At 41.6% G+C, this 15,992-nt stretch overlaps 1 protein-coding gene across 2 annotated transcripts; it reads right to left on the bottom strand.

Moving 5' to 3' along the window:
* Nucleotides 1-773: 773 nt before the first annotated feature.
* On the bottom strand, nucleotides 774-5,647 carry TMEM139 (transmembrane protein 139). 2 transcript variants are annotated; one of them, XM_010396152.4, is made up of 4 exons: nucleotides 5,539-5,647; nucleotides 5,137-5,301; nucleotides 3,885-4,193; nucleotides 774-2,601 (listed from the first exon to the last, which is right to left on the bottom strand). In XM_010396152.4, exons 3-4 carry the CDS (start codon nucleotides 4,130-4,132, stop codon nucleotides 2,133-2,135), a joined length of 717 nt encoding a protein of 238 aa, XP_010394454.1. In that variant the 5' UTR covers nucleotides 4,133-4,193; nucleotides 5,137-5,301; nucleotides 5,539-5,647; the 3' UTR covers nucleotides 774-2,132. The 2 variants fall into 2 exon arrangements, with proteins under 2 accessions (XP_010394454.1, XP_019139246.1); XM_019283701.3 differs by lacking the exon at nucleotides 5,539-5,647 and adding an exon at nucleotides 5,446-5,514.
* Nucleotides 5,648-15,992: the final 10,345 nt, after the last annotated feature.

Consider the following 15,992-nt stretch of genomic DNA (forward strand, 5'->3'; position numbering starts at 1 on the left):
AGCCTGAACCTCCCCTGGCACAGCTTGAGGCCAATTCCTTTGGTCCTGTCGCTGGTTGCCTGGGAGAAGAGAGCAAACCCCACCTGGCTATAATCTCCTTTCAGGGAGTTGTAGAGAGCAGTAAGGTCTCCCCTGAGCCTTCTCCAGGCTAAACAACCCCAGCTCCCTCAGCTGCTCCTCATACAACTTACAAAAAGTCACACAAAGCTTCAGATGGCTGCTCCCTGGTGCACAGGAATTCTACTTGCTAAAGCTTAACACAAGTCCAAAGGCTTGACAACCTTTACAAATGTTGAAGACAAAATTGTACTGATCGTAACTGGTGACATTTTTGACCTTTGTTTTGGCTAGTGTTTAGTTTGTGCTGGTCACCTGAATTTCTTCCTGACTCCTGGCAATTTGGTGCACTCAGACAGGTCCTGAGTTGCCCAGTGTAAGACTCAAAGGTTCTATGCCTGCGTCACATACCTGTGATACCTTTTGGTGACCTTTATTTCATTTCTGTTCGCAGACACAGGAGGGAAATATAAGTAGTGATTGCCATTAAAGAAATCATGTTGCCTTTATCAGCAAGTTTGTCTCTCATAATACTTCCATGATAGAGGTATCATAATTGCTCACCAATAATGATAATAAAGTAATTCAGCTGTAGATTCAGAAATTGAACTCCTCTCTTTTTTCTAAGCCAAGATTATCAAATAAGAAGAATGTAAGCAAAATAATGGCTTTGTGGAGTGCTTCTTTTGGGAGGAAAAATTAATGATGCCACCAGGAATTTTTAATGCAGTCCTGTTTATTTATAAACAACATAAAAGATCTTTTTTTTTCTTTGAACTATAAAGAATCAAACAATAAGAAATAATTTATTTGCTTCTAGCCTATGGTTTGATGGTTCCTCATATGAATAAAGATGCAGTCATGTGAGCAAGGCTGTGATGACTGCTGCTCTCCTTCACAGGAGGCTCAGACCACGATTTTTATTTTTAAATTTGGACATTCACCAGACGCAAATGCATCTCTTTTCATGCTGGAGACCACTTTGACACTGCAGAGCTGATCGGTTTAGCTCACCCTTTAAAAAGGCACAGCATCACTGATCAGTGACTGCTAGAACCTGCCTACAGCCTAGAACCGTCATGATGAAGGCCAAATGTGCCTTGGGACTGTTGTCCTCAGGTGCTCTGTGCTGCAGCTGTGACCTCGGCAGACACACTGGACCTTTCCAGAGCCCACAGAGAACTGGAGGAGCTTTGGCCTTTCTGTGCAAGTGCTTGCCATGATGACAATAAAGTGTCTCGTGTTAGAGTACATCTGTAGTACAGCAGAGACATACACCCTGCTGTAGAGCCACGAAGGCTAGTGGTCCAGGCAGAGAATGCTTACATGTGTATGTATCCCATTGCTGGCCTCTCTTGCAGGGGGAAAGCTTATCTCCCTCTTGTCCACCACTGGCTGTGTGGGATGAGATCTTCGTGAACAACCAAAGTCATTTAATGCATACTATCAACCTTTCAACCCTAAGTGACAGGTATCAGGTGGTACCAGCTTCCAGATGCAGTCAGCCACTCTCCTCTCAGTTACAGTCCCATGTAGCACAGTTGAGGATGTGGAGCAGGTGTGGCAGAGGGACAGTAACAAACAGCTTAGACCATAAATTTGTGTTGCTGCAAAACAGCAACTCGAGGACTGCAGGCTTGTTCTCTCTGTAGGGATTTCAGGGTGGCTGATGACCACACAGCACTCAGCAATATTGCTGTTTGCAATGCACAGGCAGGTCCTGCTTAGCGTTGTTTCTATTCCTCGCCTTTTTCAGGCAGATTCTTCTGGCTGCATCCTACAGTCCTTCTTCAGAGGTCTTTTGGCAACCTTTTCTCTTCTCATGATTTACTTCTCCTCTCCCATAAAAGTGCATCTCCAGTTTGAGAATGCTGCCATAGATAACACAACTTTCCTTACAGAGGTTTTAGGTATCTGCCAGGACAAAGCAGTGTGGTATTGCATTGATTTATATTTCGTGCAAAAAGATTCTAGTAACATCAGAAGCTGGGTCTGTAGTTCAACTCTGGTTCAAAGAATGGTGAAACAAACATTTGCATTTTCAGGCAAAGCAATCTCAGCCATTTACCTGCCCTCTAGGAGCATCCTGTATTGGAGTGAGGGTTTGGTTCTGTATGCATAGAAGGTGAAATCAATCCTAATGCAGAGGGCTGGTGAGCATCTTCAAAGACCTCATCACTGATGGCAATCTCATAAGCAGGTGGTGGAGTGAGTGGCTCCACTGGTTCGAACCTGTCTTCAATATCTTTCTCCTCATGGATGTCCGAAACAAACCGCTGCAGTCTTGGAGGCAGCACCAGCTGCAGCTGCATCCTGGAGCCCGTGTCTGTCTCAGGAGTGTGCATTGTGTCTGGTGGCAGTGGCCCCCGGAGAGCCTCCTCCATCATCTCCTGTTGGGCAGAGGATTCAATAACTACATTGTATGGGGGCGGCTCACTCAGCGGCAAGGGCACGGAGCCTGGGTTGGATGTAATTGTCCATATTGCTGGAGCTGACATGGTCATCACCTCCTCGTAGGTGGGCGCTTCGTAGGCAGCGTTCACCCTGTGCCAGAGAGCAAGGCCAGATAGACTCGTTATTTTACTGCTTAGTTTATGTTTATAGTACAGATCATGGACTGTAGGGACCATGCTACAATCAAAAAATGGGACTGAGGATATCTCATGTGGTATTGCTGTGTAGGATATTCTGCCTCTGAACCAGCTCACCTCTCCAGCCAACTTAATATCTTTCTTACTGGTATAGCAAATAGCTCATCCGACCATTTTCCCACACTCCCCAGAGTAAGTGAAGCTACCCATACTGTTCAGTTCAGTGTCCTAGGCTTAACCTGGTGTCCTCCTACCAGTTAAAATTTATTACTAAGAATTGCTAGTTATCTCATGGAATAAAACAGGACCTAATTTTTTTAATACATTAGCTCAATGTTCATCCATTTTTAAGAAGTGAAGAAAATTAAGTACTTTCATTTAGTTTAAACAAGGACTAATTATTCTGTCTTTAAAAGAATTATCTGCAAAGAAAAAATGTTACTTTAGAGACATTTTTCTTTTCCGGTCATATTTTTAAATAAAAAGATACTAGTTTTCTTCAAGTATGCCCCCAAACTAGCAAAGCCCAATATAGACTTTTTTAATATGGTCTTTCTAAAAATAAACACTGTATTTAGGAATATCAAGTCATTTATGCATGTGGATAGTGATTATCTGCATTATACAAGGAAGCAAGGCTACAAATAAAGTCCAACTCTTCAAGGACAATAGGCAAACTGGGGTTAGATTGGGCAATGCTGAGAACCTGCAAATGCACATGAAGCCAAAAAGAAGTGGAAATATTCAGAGCATCTAAAAATCAGGGGGTTTATTACTGCCAAGCTGGGATTTTAAGAGTGAAAACACACCCAGTTGCAGGTTTCTCTTAAAGTTTGCCGAGAAACAGTTGCTCTAGATATAAGGTTTATAGAGCTAAACCCAAATAAGATTTGGTATTGCTTCAGCATTTTTTCTTTTTCCTTGTCTGACTCATTGTTTGGAAAGCCTCAATTACTCAAAGAAAAATAAAATGGGCCTGGATTGGTTTAACATTGGCAAGTTTTAGCAAATCAGTTCCCAGGGGGAAGAAAATATATCATATCATAAAAGGTACAGGACATGTGTGGCATTGACATTTGCAACCTCCACGTCAATAATGAGGGAAAACCACCCGAAAAGAACTTTGGTCTTTGGGACCGGAGTCTGCGTTTGGTGCCTTAGAGGAAGGGCTGCAAAAGGGTGTGTAAAATGGCCAAGAGCAAGGTGAGAAAGAGGAGTAACCAGGTTGCTGCTTACCCTGCTTGGCTTTGCCTGTTTGGAGGTATTTCATTTGCGTCATGCTGGTGTTGATTCCTCAGGTAACACTCGACAAACATACTCAGCAAATAGCCGACCAGGCACACTCCCCCTACCCCGAGGAAGAAATAGCCTACGGGGTTGATGTTAGAGGAAATGGCCAGCATGGTGACCCCGATGAGAAGAGCAGCAGTGAACAGAAGCAGCAAGGTTTGGCGGATGTTCTTCCAGCGTGTCTCTAACCACATGGCAGAAGGGATGGTGGTTGCAGGCACTTGAGAACAGATGGGCACTTAAAGGGACAGACATCTGTGGAAGATGGAACAGTTTTTTCAACATGAAACATGAGCATTTAAATAGATTTATAAGCATTGTGACTGAAGTAAGAACATACACGCTCGAGTACATGCACGTATATCATAAGCCTGGGAAATCTGTGCACACCAATGTAAACATACTAGAATTTCCTGTGTGCGTGCATATTGAATAGCTGGAATACTTGGACACAATTGCAAAACATAAAATGCAGAAATAGACCATCAGCACTTATTACCAGGCATATCTAAAAAGCTCTGGCTTAACAGGGATGCAGATTGAGGTTACTGCAAAAGCAAGACACAGAATAACTTTAAGGGTTAATTCTAGGACATTTGTGCCTTGCATAACGAACATTCAAATACTCATTCAGGTCCCGGAAGAAAAGCAGCATTATTTAATGGGCCTGTCTGCCCTGGTAAATTGAGCATCTAACTTCAGTGTAGCACTAGAGCAGTAATGTAACTTTAGGTTCTGGATATAGCTGGGTATGTGTGCTTTTGTCAAATGTAGGCATTTATTTGAGTATTTGCCTGTATCCTCAGTTCTTTCTCTGCTGATGTGGTTTTTTTTGCTCTGTTCTCAGACAGGAGAGCCTTTCCTGACCCCCATTCCAAACCCCATTTCTGTGAAAGAGACAGCAGTTGCCACTGTGTGCAGGCAATATGGAATGAATACCAGGGATCTGTGGCATTCAAGAACACCATAATTAAGGAGCTGTCTTGCATGTGTTATACTAATCTACATCTATCTGGCTGTTTTGGTGAAGACCTCTTTGAAGGAAAAAGCATGACACAATGGGCATATTTTTTATGAATATGCATCTCCAAACAAATACAGTTTTTTATAGCTCCATGTTACATTGTGTGCTTTCCCCTCACTACAGCAAAAATAGTTAAGTGTATATACACAAAAGAAACACATTTTTTCTACTTACCAGAAAGAGGTTTTGGTAGGTACGAGCAGTCATGTTTTAACTTCTCTCCTCATCACAAGAAAAAAAGTGCACTGCTGCTTCCCGTTCTGACCCGAGAATAGAACACCAGTTAAAACTGTCCCTTCCTTCTTCTGAGTTTTTCGGTAGGGAGAACAATGAAGATTTCTTTGGAAAATAAAAGTCAGAAACTAGTGAATATGGGAAGATACCAACTGATGGGAAGATCTCATTGTATGAGTTTTGTGTGGGAAAGTAGAATCTCCGTTTTCCAGGTTCTGAATCCAAAGCAGTTTCTAGACGATCACATACCTCCTACTCTTTTGCAGCTCTTCTCGGTCTGTCCCACAAAAGCAGGAAACTCATTAGGAAAGAGGGCGGAGTGAGCAGTGGGGGAGTGCTTACCTGTGTCGTATCTGTTTGGTCTGCTTTACTTCAATGAGAGAAACTGCCCTGAAAATTCCGGGTTTTTCCCCACGTAGCAAAGGAATCTTGATCTCTGCCTCACAAAGCAGGAACAACTGCCTGCCCAGCCCACATCATGTGGCCCACGCATAAATCTATTTATGACTTCTGTAAAATGTAAATTCATATGCTTGTCCTGATCAAGTGCTGTTTGTCAAATGTTGTTTTATGCCCTCTTTGATTTTACAACCAAAAGGGAAAAAAACGGGGCAAGAGGTTATTATTTCACAGAAGGCTGAGTTAAAAACATTTTTACTCCCTGATGTATCTGGGAATGAGAGGTAATGATAAGCAGCAGAACTGAATTAGGTACTGAATTACTTCTGTTATCTGAACCTTTCGTGTGTGTCTGAAAATTAGAATAGAATAGAATAGAATAGAATAATTTCAGTTGGAAGGGACCTACATCTACCCCAATTCCCCACCTGCTTCAGGGCTAACCAGAAGCTAAAGCATGTTATTAAGGGCATTGTCCAAATGCCTCTTAAACACTGCCAGGCTTGAAGTATTGACCATCTCTCTAGGAAGCCTGTTCCAGTGTCTGACCACACTCTAGGTAAAGAAATGCTTCCTGATGTCCCCTGACACAGCTTTGAGCCATCTCTACTTGTCCTGTCACTGGATCCCTGGGAGAAGGAATCAGCACCTCCCTCTCCCTTTCCCTTCCTCAGGGAGCTGCAGAGAGCAAGGGGGCCGCCCCTCATCCTCTCTTTTCTCCAAACTGGACAAACCCAGAGCCCTTAGCCACTCCTCACAGGACACACCTTCCAGCCCTTTCACCAGCTTTGTTGCCCTCCTCTGCACACATTCAAAGACTTTCACACCCCTCTGAAGTGGCGGCGTCCAGAACTGTTGCCAGCACTCCGGGTGAGGCTGCACCAATGCTCCCATGAGTCCTTCTCTATTCACAAATAGCAAGTCTAGGAGGGCATCTTTATTAGTTGTCTCACTGAGTATCTGTGACAAGAAGTTATTTCCTGCAAACTTCAGGAATTTCCTAGATATGCTCATCTAAGCAATTTGTTATTCCCAGCTGATGTCTGGGAAGTTGGAATCTTCCATAGGGGTAAGGGCTGCTGATCAAGAGATTTCTCTTAAATGTCCTTAGAACTCATCAGTGTTTACCTCACTGTAAGTTCTTGAACACTACAGGATGAATTATCTCCAGGAGCAGGCTGGAGCTCATGGTTGGGTGTCTGTAACAGGAAGATGCACAACTGCTAAATGTTTATTAATAGTATTTAGTTTGGAAGTTTAGACCAACAAGAATCACATGAGGTTTAACAAAGATAAATGTAAAGTCATGCAGGGACAGAATAATCCCAAGCAGCAGTACAGGCTGGGGCCAGACTGACTGGGATGCAGCTCTGCTGGAATAAACTTGGTGGACATGATGAAAGGGAAGCTCAACAGGAGTCAGCAGTGTGCCCTTGAAGCAATGAAGGTAAACTTGTGTCCTGGGCTGCATCAGTACGAGGGTAATGAACAGATCAAGGGGTGGGATTATTCTACGCAGCACTTGTTAGGACATACCTGAAATATTGTGTACAGTTTTGGTCCCCCCAGTTTGGATGTGATCTGAAAAACTGGATATGATCTGGTGAATGCTTTGAGGGTTGGAGAACTTTGACAACTTAAAGAGGTTGGATTTGTACAGCCAAGAGGAGAGAAGGCTTGGGCAGGTGGTGAGTGTCTACTCAGAGTTTTCTAAGAGTAGTAGGCAGTTGCAGAGAGGAGGGAGGGAGTCTTCATGAGAGTACATGGTGACAGCATAAGAGGCAACAGGAAAAAGGGTAAGTGCCTCTAGATATAATAAAAACAGTCTTTAATGTGAAGACAGCAAAATGCCATTACTTGCCCAGAGAAATGGAGGAATCCTCTTGACTGGAAATACTCAAGACAGAGCTGAGTCCAGGGCCCAGCTTTCAGTAAGAGGTTGGATCAGATCATCTGCCTTTCCAGCCTAGACTTGTCAGTGTTTCTATGTTTTGAATATTTTCTCCTTATAATTGCCTTTTTGGCTGCTGACAGATAAAGGACCTTTAGCTTTGATTGTTGTCCATTCTTTGCTTTCAAGAGAATTCTTTTGAAGAGGGCAGACTTAACACCCACATAAAGGGGAGAAAGTCGGGATTCTGGTGTGTAGCATGTCATTTTGCAAGGCTATTATTTAGATGGAAAATATGATTTCCGTTTTGGGTTGGCTGGTGTTGAGAACACCTTAACTGCTAAGGAAGATTTGAGAAAACTGTTTTGACAGCCTCTTTACACAGGCATCATGACTGACCCATGGTGGAATCTGCACATGTCGGTACAAACAGCAACTACCTTCTAATCAGTGTAGCTGGTGGTTGTTAGAAACATTCCTCAGAGAGAAAAGATTTATATCCTACTGATTTGAGGAGGTAATTAAAGTTATTCCTCCTGCCTGTTCTGTATTTCCTCCTGTCTTCCTTTCAGTGATTCAGTGCTCAGGTGATCTCTTGCTGAACCAGCCCAGCCATCTCAGCTAGTGGGAAAGTACTTACATTTTTCCAAAGTGAATTTACTTGACTTAATCTACTCGTTGTATCATCTAACCATTAGTTCCCCATTAAAGGGAAGCAATAGGAATGCATAGCCAGAGTGGTGGAGGAGAAGGGAGGAAGAGTGGGAATAATTTCCAGGGCTGTAGTGGCTGTCATTTGATTGACTTGACCCGAACCATTGGAGTAGAAGGAAATTCCTCCTTTTTGGATGGAGTAAGCCCACAGAAAGGTGTAGAATCTAAGACTCATTTTTTACTCAGCAAAGCCTGTTAGATGTATCATGGATTACCAGCTCAGCCTGATGACTTTAGACAACTCCTAGCTCTGGTATGTACACTGACTACTGTCCAAAGGCCCCAACAATCTGACCATTGTTGAATCCCCCTTGTTAGTTCCTATAGAAGGCACTTCAGCTGTGTGGAGGGAGCTGAGGCACTTTGCTTGTCTGCACATTCTCCTGTGGGAGTAGGCACTGCTTTGGGGCTGGATCTTTTTGCTAAGTTAATAGAAAGTCAGAAAGGTGAATAAATGCTTCATTATTTGGTGGAAAACTACTTCTGTGATTGGAAAGGCTGTATTTGATTTGTGGATAGATAGAAAGATGTTGGTTTTGCTGACAATCTGTATAGTAGTTTTGATAAGTGCACAATTTTAAAAAATACTCTTAGTTATGAAATATCAGGATGAAAAAGGCTAGAAATGGTAGGTCTTTGTTGAATTGGTTGTTGTTCGTATTGATTGCATCAGTTTATTTCTGTTGAAGTTCAGAGTTCAGTAACTCCTGTAGAGTTTACCCATGCAGTTCATGGATGACTGTGCTGAATCTTTAGGAATTATTTCTATTTATTTACAAGCACGCATGAAACAACAGTACTTTATGATGCAGCTGTGTGTGCATTAGTTGAACATGTTTATAATGTGACACATACTGCTTTATTGGTCTGAGGATACAAAGCAGGATAAATTCCTGTGAACTAACCTTTGCAATATGTTTTCTAGCAGAAAAGTGCTTCTACATGAGGCCTTTTAGCATTTGTGAAGGACTTCGGAAATTTTTATCTGCCTGCTGTTATGGTTCTCTCCATAGTCTGGTTCAGACTGTCACTGGGATCCCTAACAAAGAAAAATTGATCACACAGCTGCATCAAGAAGTCTCTGGTGATTAAAAGGCACAGAAAATGTAGTGGGGCTTGGGTAAGGCCTGAGAGATATCACTCTGCAGGGTTTGTTAAACAAGGTGTTGAAGCCTGGGAGAGTAAACAAGGACATTTATCCTGCCATCCTAAACTGTCTCCCTTTCATGTGCAGTAGAGATTTTTTTTTTTCAGAAAGCTTTCTGTTCTTTGTTGTTTGGTCATACTGTGGGAACCTTCATTTAACAGTATATTTCTTCAGTTAGGATCGTAAATTTATTTTTTTTATTCTTTCTTTGTTTCTTCCAGTATCTTGTTGTCAGCCTCTAGGAAGCATTTCACCTTTCCCCTGTTTCATCTCACTATCTACTCAACCTCCTGCCCCAACTGCTACTAATTAACTTAGTACCTACAGTAAGCTCAGTTATCAGCTTGGTATGCAGAGAAGCTTGCTTTATTCCCAAGGGCTTGTGACGTGCATGATTAATCTGACTGTAATCGCTAAGTCTGTTCTTCCCCATAACCTTGTCCTGAGCAATTTCTGAGAACCTGAGCAAGTACTGGGGACAAAGTGTTACTGAGCCACCTTTTCCAGTCTTGTCTGTCTATTCTTTTGTCCCCCAGGTTTTACATAGTCACTTTTGTGACTAAGCAAATTGCATCACTGCATTTTATCTAGAGAGATCATGGGGCAGTCATAAACTCTGGTTGATGTTTCTGGTCAGTTTAATGTTTTAGGCAGGAGAAAGCAAAACCCCAAGGAAAGCGAAATGCCTATGCTTGGATATTCAAAATATGTATGTAACTTTGGAAAAACTGTTTGTGTTTGACCTGCCAGAGTGTAATGCTCATACACTTCTTGGGAACTGACAATCTCTGTTTCCTTCCAGTTTATTCCAGTTCTTACAGGACAGTGATTGGAAGTTATATGCATAGTCACTGTGTGGTGGGGTTTTTTTGGCATGGCTGTCTTCTACCTGCAGTGGCTTTTCTCTGTAGATCAGGGATGAGATGTGGTCACAGAAGGACTGATATTACACAAAGAGCTTCTACTGCTACTATTAATTCCTCAGCTGTCTTAAGGATGCCTGAAAAGCATAAATGTACAGAGATTTATTACCACCATCCTAGGCCCTAGGGTATATCACTGTGTCCCGCAGCCATGGGGAGGAGGAGGAGAGAAGATCCAGCAGGCAGGAATTGTGCAGCAAGATTGATTTATTTAATTATTTTACAAACTCTTTTATAGACTTTTTTCTTCATAGTCTAATTGGACAAAGGATCAGCCACCCCTTGGGGGTGATTGGCTAAAATCCTAAAACATCCATTGTCAAAATATTTTCCTACTGTACTATAAACAAGACTTTTCAAGGCTGCAGGTGTTTGGTTGTTTACATAACTCTGCTCCTCTTCTGTGTGAGAGAAAAGTCTCTCACGGGCTTAGAAAATAGCAAGAAAATCCTTGCTAGCAGAATTCTTGTATCCACAGAGATTGAGTCAGAGACAATTGTTATGTTGTGCAGAACTAAAGGGTTTCTCTTTTCGGAAAGTGGGGAGTCGCATTTAAGATGTGAAGTGTTTTCAGGGCTGTCTGCACACCTTACATTCCTAAGTATTTAAAATTAACAAAGCAGCACCTCCTTTTCCTGCCGGGAGAGGAACAGAAAAGAAACAAGCATTTACCAAGATGATATGAGGGGTTTTATATCCTCTTATAGACTTTTAAACTCACTCACATCAGGTTTTGCTTTTTCTCTGGGAAAAAAAAAAAAAAGTGAAGTCTAGAAACTTCCTCATCTTTTTGTTCTGAGTTCTCCTTAGGGCAAGCACTTTAAAATTGTGAGGTTTCATTAGCACTGGTAAAACTTTCTGCAGCTGGTTTAGTTTAATAATAGAGCCCAGCCTGGTCTAAATTATTTACTTTTTGCTGGAAGACTTTCTACACTTGTGTAGAATCTGCACACTGCAGTACTTCTACTGAGATGTTACTGTATGTGGGATTTAAATTAGCAGTACGCACTTCTCTGAAGAATTCCACCCTGGTGACTGGAATGCTACTAAATGGAACACTACAGTGACCTCTCCTCTCTTGCTAATCTAGAGATCCTAATGTGGATCAGACAGAGGACAAAATGGCTGTGACTAAATGTCAAGAAGGAGGGCATTTAAAATCCTACTGCCACAATATGGTGAAAGAATCACGTGGAATACTGTGGAAATTTCCATAGTGTGGAAAGAGCAAGTGAGCAGAAAGAAATAGTTGTAAGATGAAACTAATGACTCAATTGAGAATAGTTAAAAGAACACAGAAAGATAATTTGCTGTCATTCTAGACTGTACTAGGTGTCTCTGGAAAGAAGAGAAAATAAAACCTGTGTGTGCTGAGCAGCTTTACTGTGGAACATTCCTTTTCTCCAGACGTAATTTCACCATTCTAAAATAGGAAAGTTTTCAGCCAAAGGACATGAGATGCAGTGAGAAAAGTTAATGTGTAATTGCCGCAGAGTTTCTGTTCCTTATCTTCCTCTCTGGTCCTAGCGACATGTTCTTGCTGCTTATGTTGCCAAACCTGTTATATGCTGGAGCCCTCCCTGACATGTTCGGAATTGCTAACAGGGCATAAACAAGTAAAAAGGGAAAAAATGCTATTTTCTCTTGTGTCAATACACTAACAGTCACAAAAACATGCAGGAAGCACCAGTATGGCCATAGGAGAGGAGAAAGGACCTCATAGCCTATTTCTGTGTTGAAGAAAGGGGGATGCCCTTTTCCTTTCAACAGCATTAGATGGTTTTTGCTAGGGAATCACACACGAAATATTTGGGAATTACCACCCAACAGTAAAATACAGTATACTTGGGTTGGAATTCAGCGACTATGCAACTCACTGTGGACTAAAACATAATAGACATGAGAAGATGAGAAAGAGGTTGAAGTGCCTGTTGCAGAATGTAGATTCCTGAACAGGAATTTGGCATCGTTTCCTGTCACTAGTGGGGCCCACAGTGTCTCTCCATAAGGTGCTCCTACATTCCTATTCTATAATGTTGCACTTTCTTCAGATTTTTTCAGTGAATAGTGGGGTGGGAGAATGGGGAAAGTGTTGCCGGACAGAGAAATCACTTAACTATTTTATTGATGAGTTGTGCTTAGGAGAAGAAGAGTACACTGCTGTTATTGGTACTGGTCCCTCTCTGAGTGCTGTGCTTTGTAGCAAATATAGCACAGAATCCCACATGCTCCTTGATGCCTGTTCTCAGCCTAAGGTGCTCATAGTCTAAAGCAAGTGTGACAAAGCCACAGAATAATTTACCTATGGAAGACCAGACAAAGATTACCTAGTATGAAAAGAAACTCTAAGAAAGAAAAGAAAAATTAATAAAATCTATTTTAATAAAGATAGGTTTTGCCTGAAAACTAGATCTATAACTGGAATCCTTTTTTTTTTTCTTCATTAGATATTCTCCACTCAAAGGCAACACTGTTTCAGCCTAGTTTTACCACTAGCTTTCACTGCACTTCGCTCCAGCCACATACCATAAAGGCAGCACACCTCAGAGAGAGGAAACTCAATCTGGTTCCTTTTTCTGCCTCAGGAAAAATGGGTATTATATTTCAGTTACATCCCTGCAAATAGGCATTCACAGGAGTCAGTGAAAGAGCAAATATGTAATTTTATGAAAGCAAATAGTCACATGAGCTGAAAGGAACATAGTTTTTATCTTGGCATGGTTCCTCATTCTGAGCTGTCAGTTTATTTAGTGATACAGCCAGGTTTTGTCCAGTTCTGGCATGGATTTGCATTCCTAATGAACACTGCCAAATTAGCAAGAGCACATGATAATGCATTTCTGGTATGTGCCATTGTCATGCCTTGTAGTGTTGCAGTTTGTATGGCATCTGCATTGTCACTCTGGTACATTCTAGAATGTCATTGTGACAATGTTTCAGATGTTTGTTCCTGTGGGGGCAAACGACTGTTTCCAAGGTCAACCATCAGCTGCAGGGACAGCATCATAAAAGCAGCACACCACATCACTGCCAGTCCAGCCTGCTCCTTGTAAATTAGCACTGTGAAAGCAAGACACCACCTTTTACTTTCTCCTGAGGCAGCAGCAGTAGTGATCCTGCAACTCCTATTGTTTGTGAAGGGGAACTCTGCATTATCAAGGCTTCTGTTGCTGAGAGATAGCTTTCTAGTTCACTGTAGGCAACAAAAAACCAGGACACTCAATATGCAGAATCAACTGCATATCTGGTTGAAGTGACGGCTTTGAGAATTTATTAATGGTGATGAGTGTGTAAGTCTGCTTGTTCCACACTGTACTGGTTTCATGAGAAAGCGTTGACTGGTTGCAAAGGGTCTTTCTGTGAAAATGAGAAGATTGCCATGGAAGGGAGAATTTCAGGGTGGAGTGATCATAGTTTGTGGACATTTGTGTTGAAGTGAAGTCATATTTGATGCTGAAGATGATCCTTGTGATGGTGCCTCTGTTTCTTGAGCAGAGTTGCTAGTTTACTGGCTATTGGCAACCTCTGATTCATAGAACTATTCTGTGAAATCCCTTGCAGATGAAAGATGTCAGAGTGAGTCATGAGAAGGTGTTAACTATTTGAAAAGCTCTCATTGACACTTGGTGTATGAGAGATCATAGTCTTGGCTGAAGAGATTTCTTTGACTATATTGGCAGTACTGATGAGGTATATATTCTCCTTCACTGCCTGCTCTGTTCCTGCCTGCTTCCTCCAAATATTGTCTTCTTTGATTAAAAATAAAAGGATAATAGTCTTCTATCAGTATCACCATTATATGACCCTTTACTTCTCACATTTGAATGTGTGCCAGTATGTGACACCCAGAGCTCTCACAAGTTTCCAGCCTACACCTGCTTGAGATCCATTGATATTGACAAAATCTCCAGGTTCCCATTAATATTGATGAAGTTTCCAAGTTTCTGATACATGGTGGTGCTCCTTTTACTCAGATTCTCCTCCTGATGAAGCTACTCAGCAACAACTTTCACCATCACCAAGACTTCCTAAATTTGTACTTCAGGCACTGTTACGGCATGGACATTTGGCCATCTGAAGAAAAGATAAAGGGCCTCCATGATGAGAGCTGACTCCTCTGCTTCCTTGGCAATATTATGTTCACCTGCTGTTTTTAAATGATATTTGCAAATTAGGGGACAGGGCAGAATGAGGATTGTATGGAGATGAACTGATTTTCAATTTCCTATGAGCACTGTAAAGGCCAGATGATTTTTATTTATGCAAAATCCCTGACAATTCTTTGCTTGTATTGAGGACTGCATGTCTTGCTTCTGCTTGCTGCTTTCCTCTTGCAATCCTACCCTGAAGTGTCGTTCCATGGCAGCCCAGCTACGGTGAACTTCATTAAGCCTGCCTCACAATTTCTAAAATTCTGAACCTCAGGTACATGAAACTGGCACCATCAGTATCTGCCATGTCAACACACTTCCATTATGGGGCTGGAGAAGGCAGAGATATGTTCATTTCCAAAGAAAGGCTTGGTACAGAGATTATGTTTATGCTCCTATTTTATATTTCGTTGATTTGGAGGGCGAATATTTTTTCTTACAAGTTGTGCTGAAACTAATAGGACAAACAAGCAGTGTGGAATTTGGCTGTAAACATGTTTCAAAACAAAACAAAGACAAAATCAAGGCTTCTTGTGAATTGTGGCTCTCTAAATGGAGAAGTTTTGGCTAGAAATTGCCATAGTAAGAGGTTTTTGTGGTAGGTCAGCAAGAAACAGTGGAAATGGAACAGCTTGAAGAACATATACAAAATGCTGAAAAATCAAACCTGACATTCTCCAGATTAATACTGGATGTATGCTCTTGAATGAGCCAAAGGGAAAAGAAATTACTATTTTGGGGTGATAGATGAGAGACTGGTATTAAAAACAACAAGGCTGTGGTTAGGTGATCTCCCACATTTGACATGCCTATGCAAAACTCTTCAGGATGAGAGAGTTGTTGTTGCTGATCCTAAACTCTCTGGTCTGGCTGTTGACCCTTCCGAGTTATCTCCATAGCATTCACACCAAGCCAGCTGGGCTGGTTAGTTGAGCACTAACAAAGTGTAAATATTTACTGCCTAACAAATCTAACTTCTCTCTTTTTGGTAGAGTCCCACAATTGATTATAGCTCTGCATTTCATTCCACAAATATATTTAGATCAGTATATATAAATATATTTATCAATTCTTAATATTCTTTGAGAAGGAAGGAAACATCTTTCCCTCCTTTCATTATATTTTAGTTTGTGCAGCTCTACTTGCTGTTAAAAGATTGCTGTATTTTCCCTGTTCCCAGTTTTCTGTCACCAAAGCATTGCTGGCATTCTTTATTTCAGGTCTACAATTTATTGAAGACCACTTGCTTGCTGAGAATGCCTGAATGCCTTTTATCCCATGCTCTGCTGGTTTGGGCTGTGGTAGAGTTAATTTTCTTCAAAGTAACCATGACACATGATGGAGCCTGCTGTCCTGGGAATGGTTGAACACCTGCTTGCCCATGGAAAGCAGTGAATTAATTCCTTGTTTTGCTTTGCTTGTGTGTGCAGACTCTTTACCTATTAACTGTCTTTATCTCAACCCATGTGTTTTCTCACTCTTACCCTTTTGATTCTCTCCCCCATCCTGCCACAGGGAAGTAAGTGAGCTGATTTCACTGCAATCTACTAGGATTATTTTTACTGTAGCAG

The sequence above is a fragment of the Corvus cornix genome, chromosome 1 (genome assembly GCF_000738735.6).
Source record: "Corvus cornix cornix isolate S_Up_H32 chromosome 1, ASM73873v5, whole genome shotgun sequence".
Lineage (NCBI taxonomy): Eukaryota > Metazoa > Chordata > Aves > Passeriformes > Corvidae > Corvus > Corvus cornix.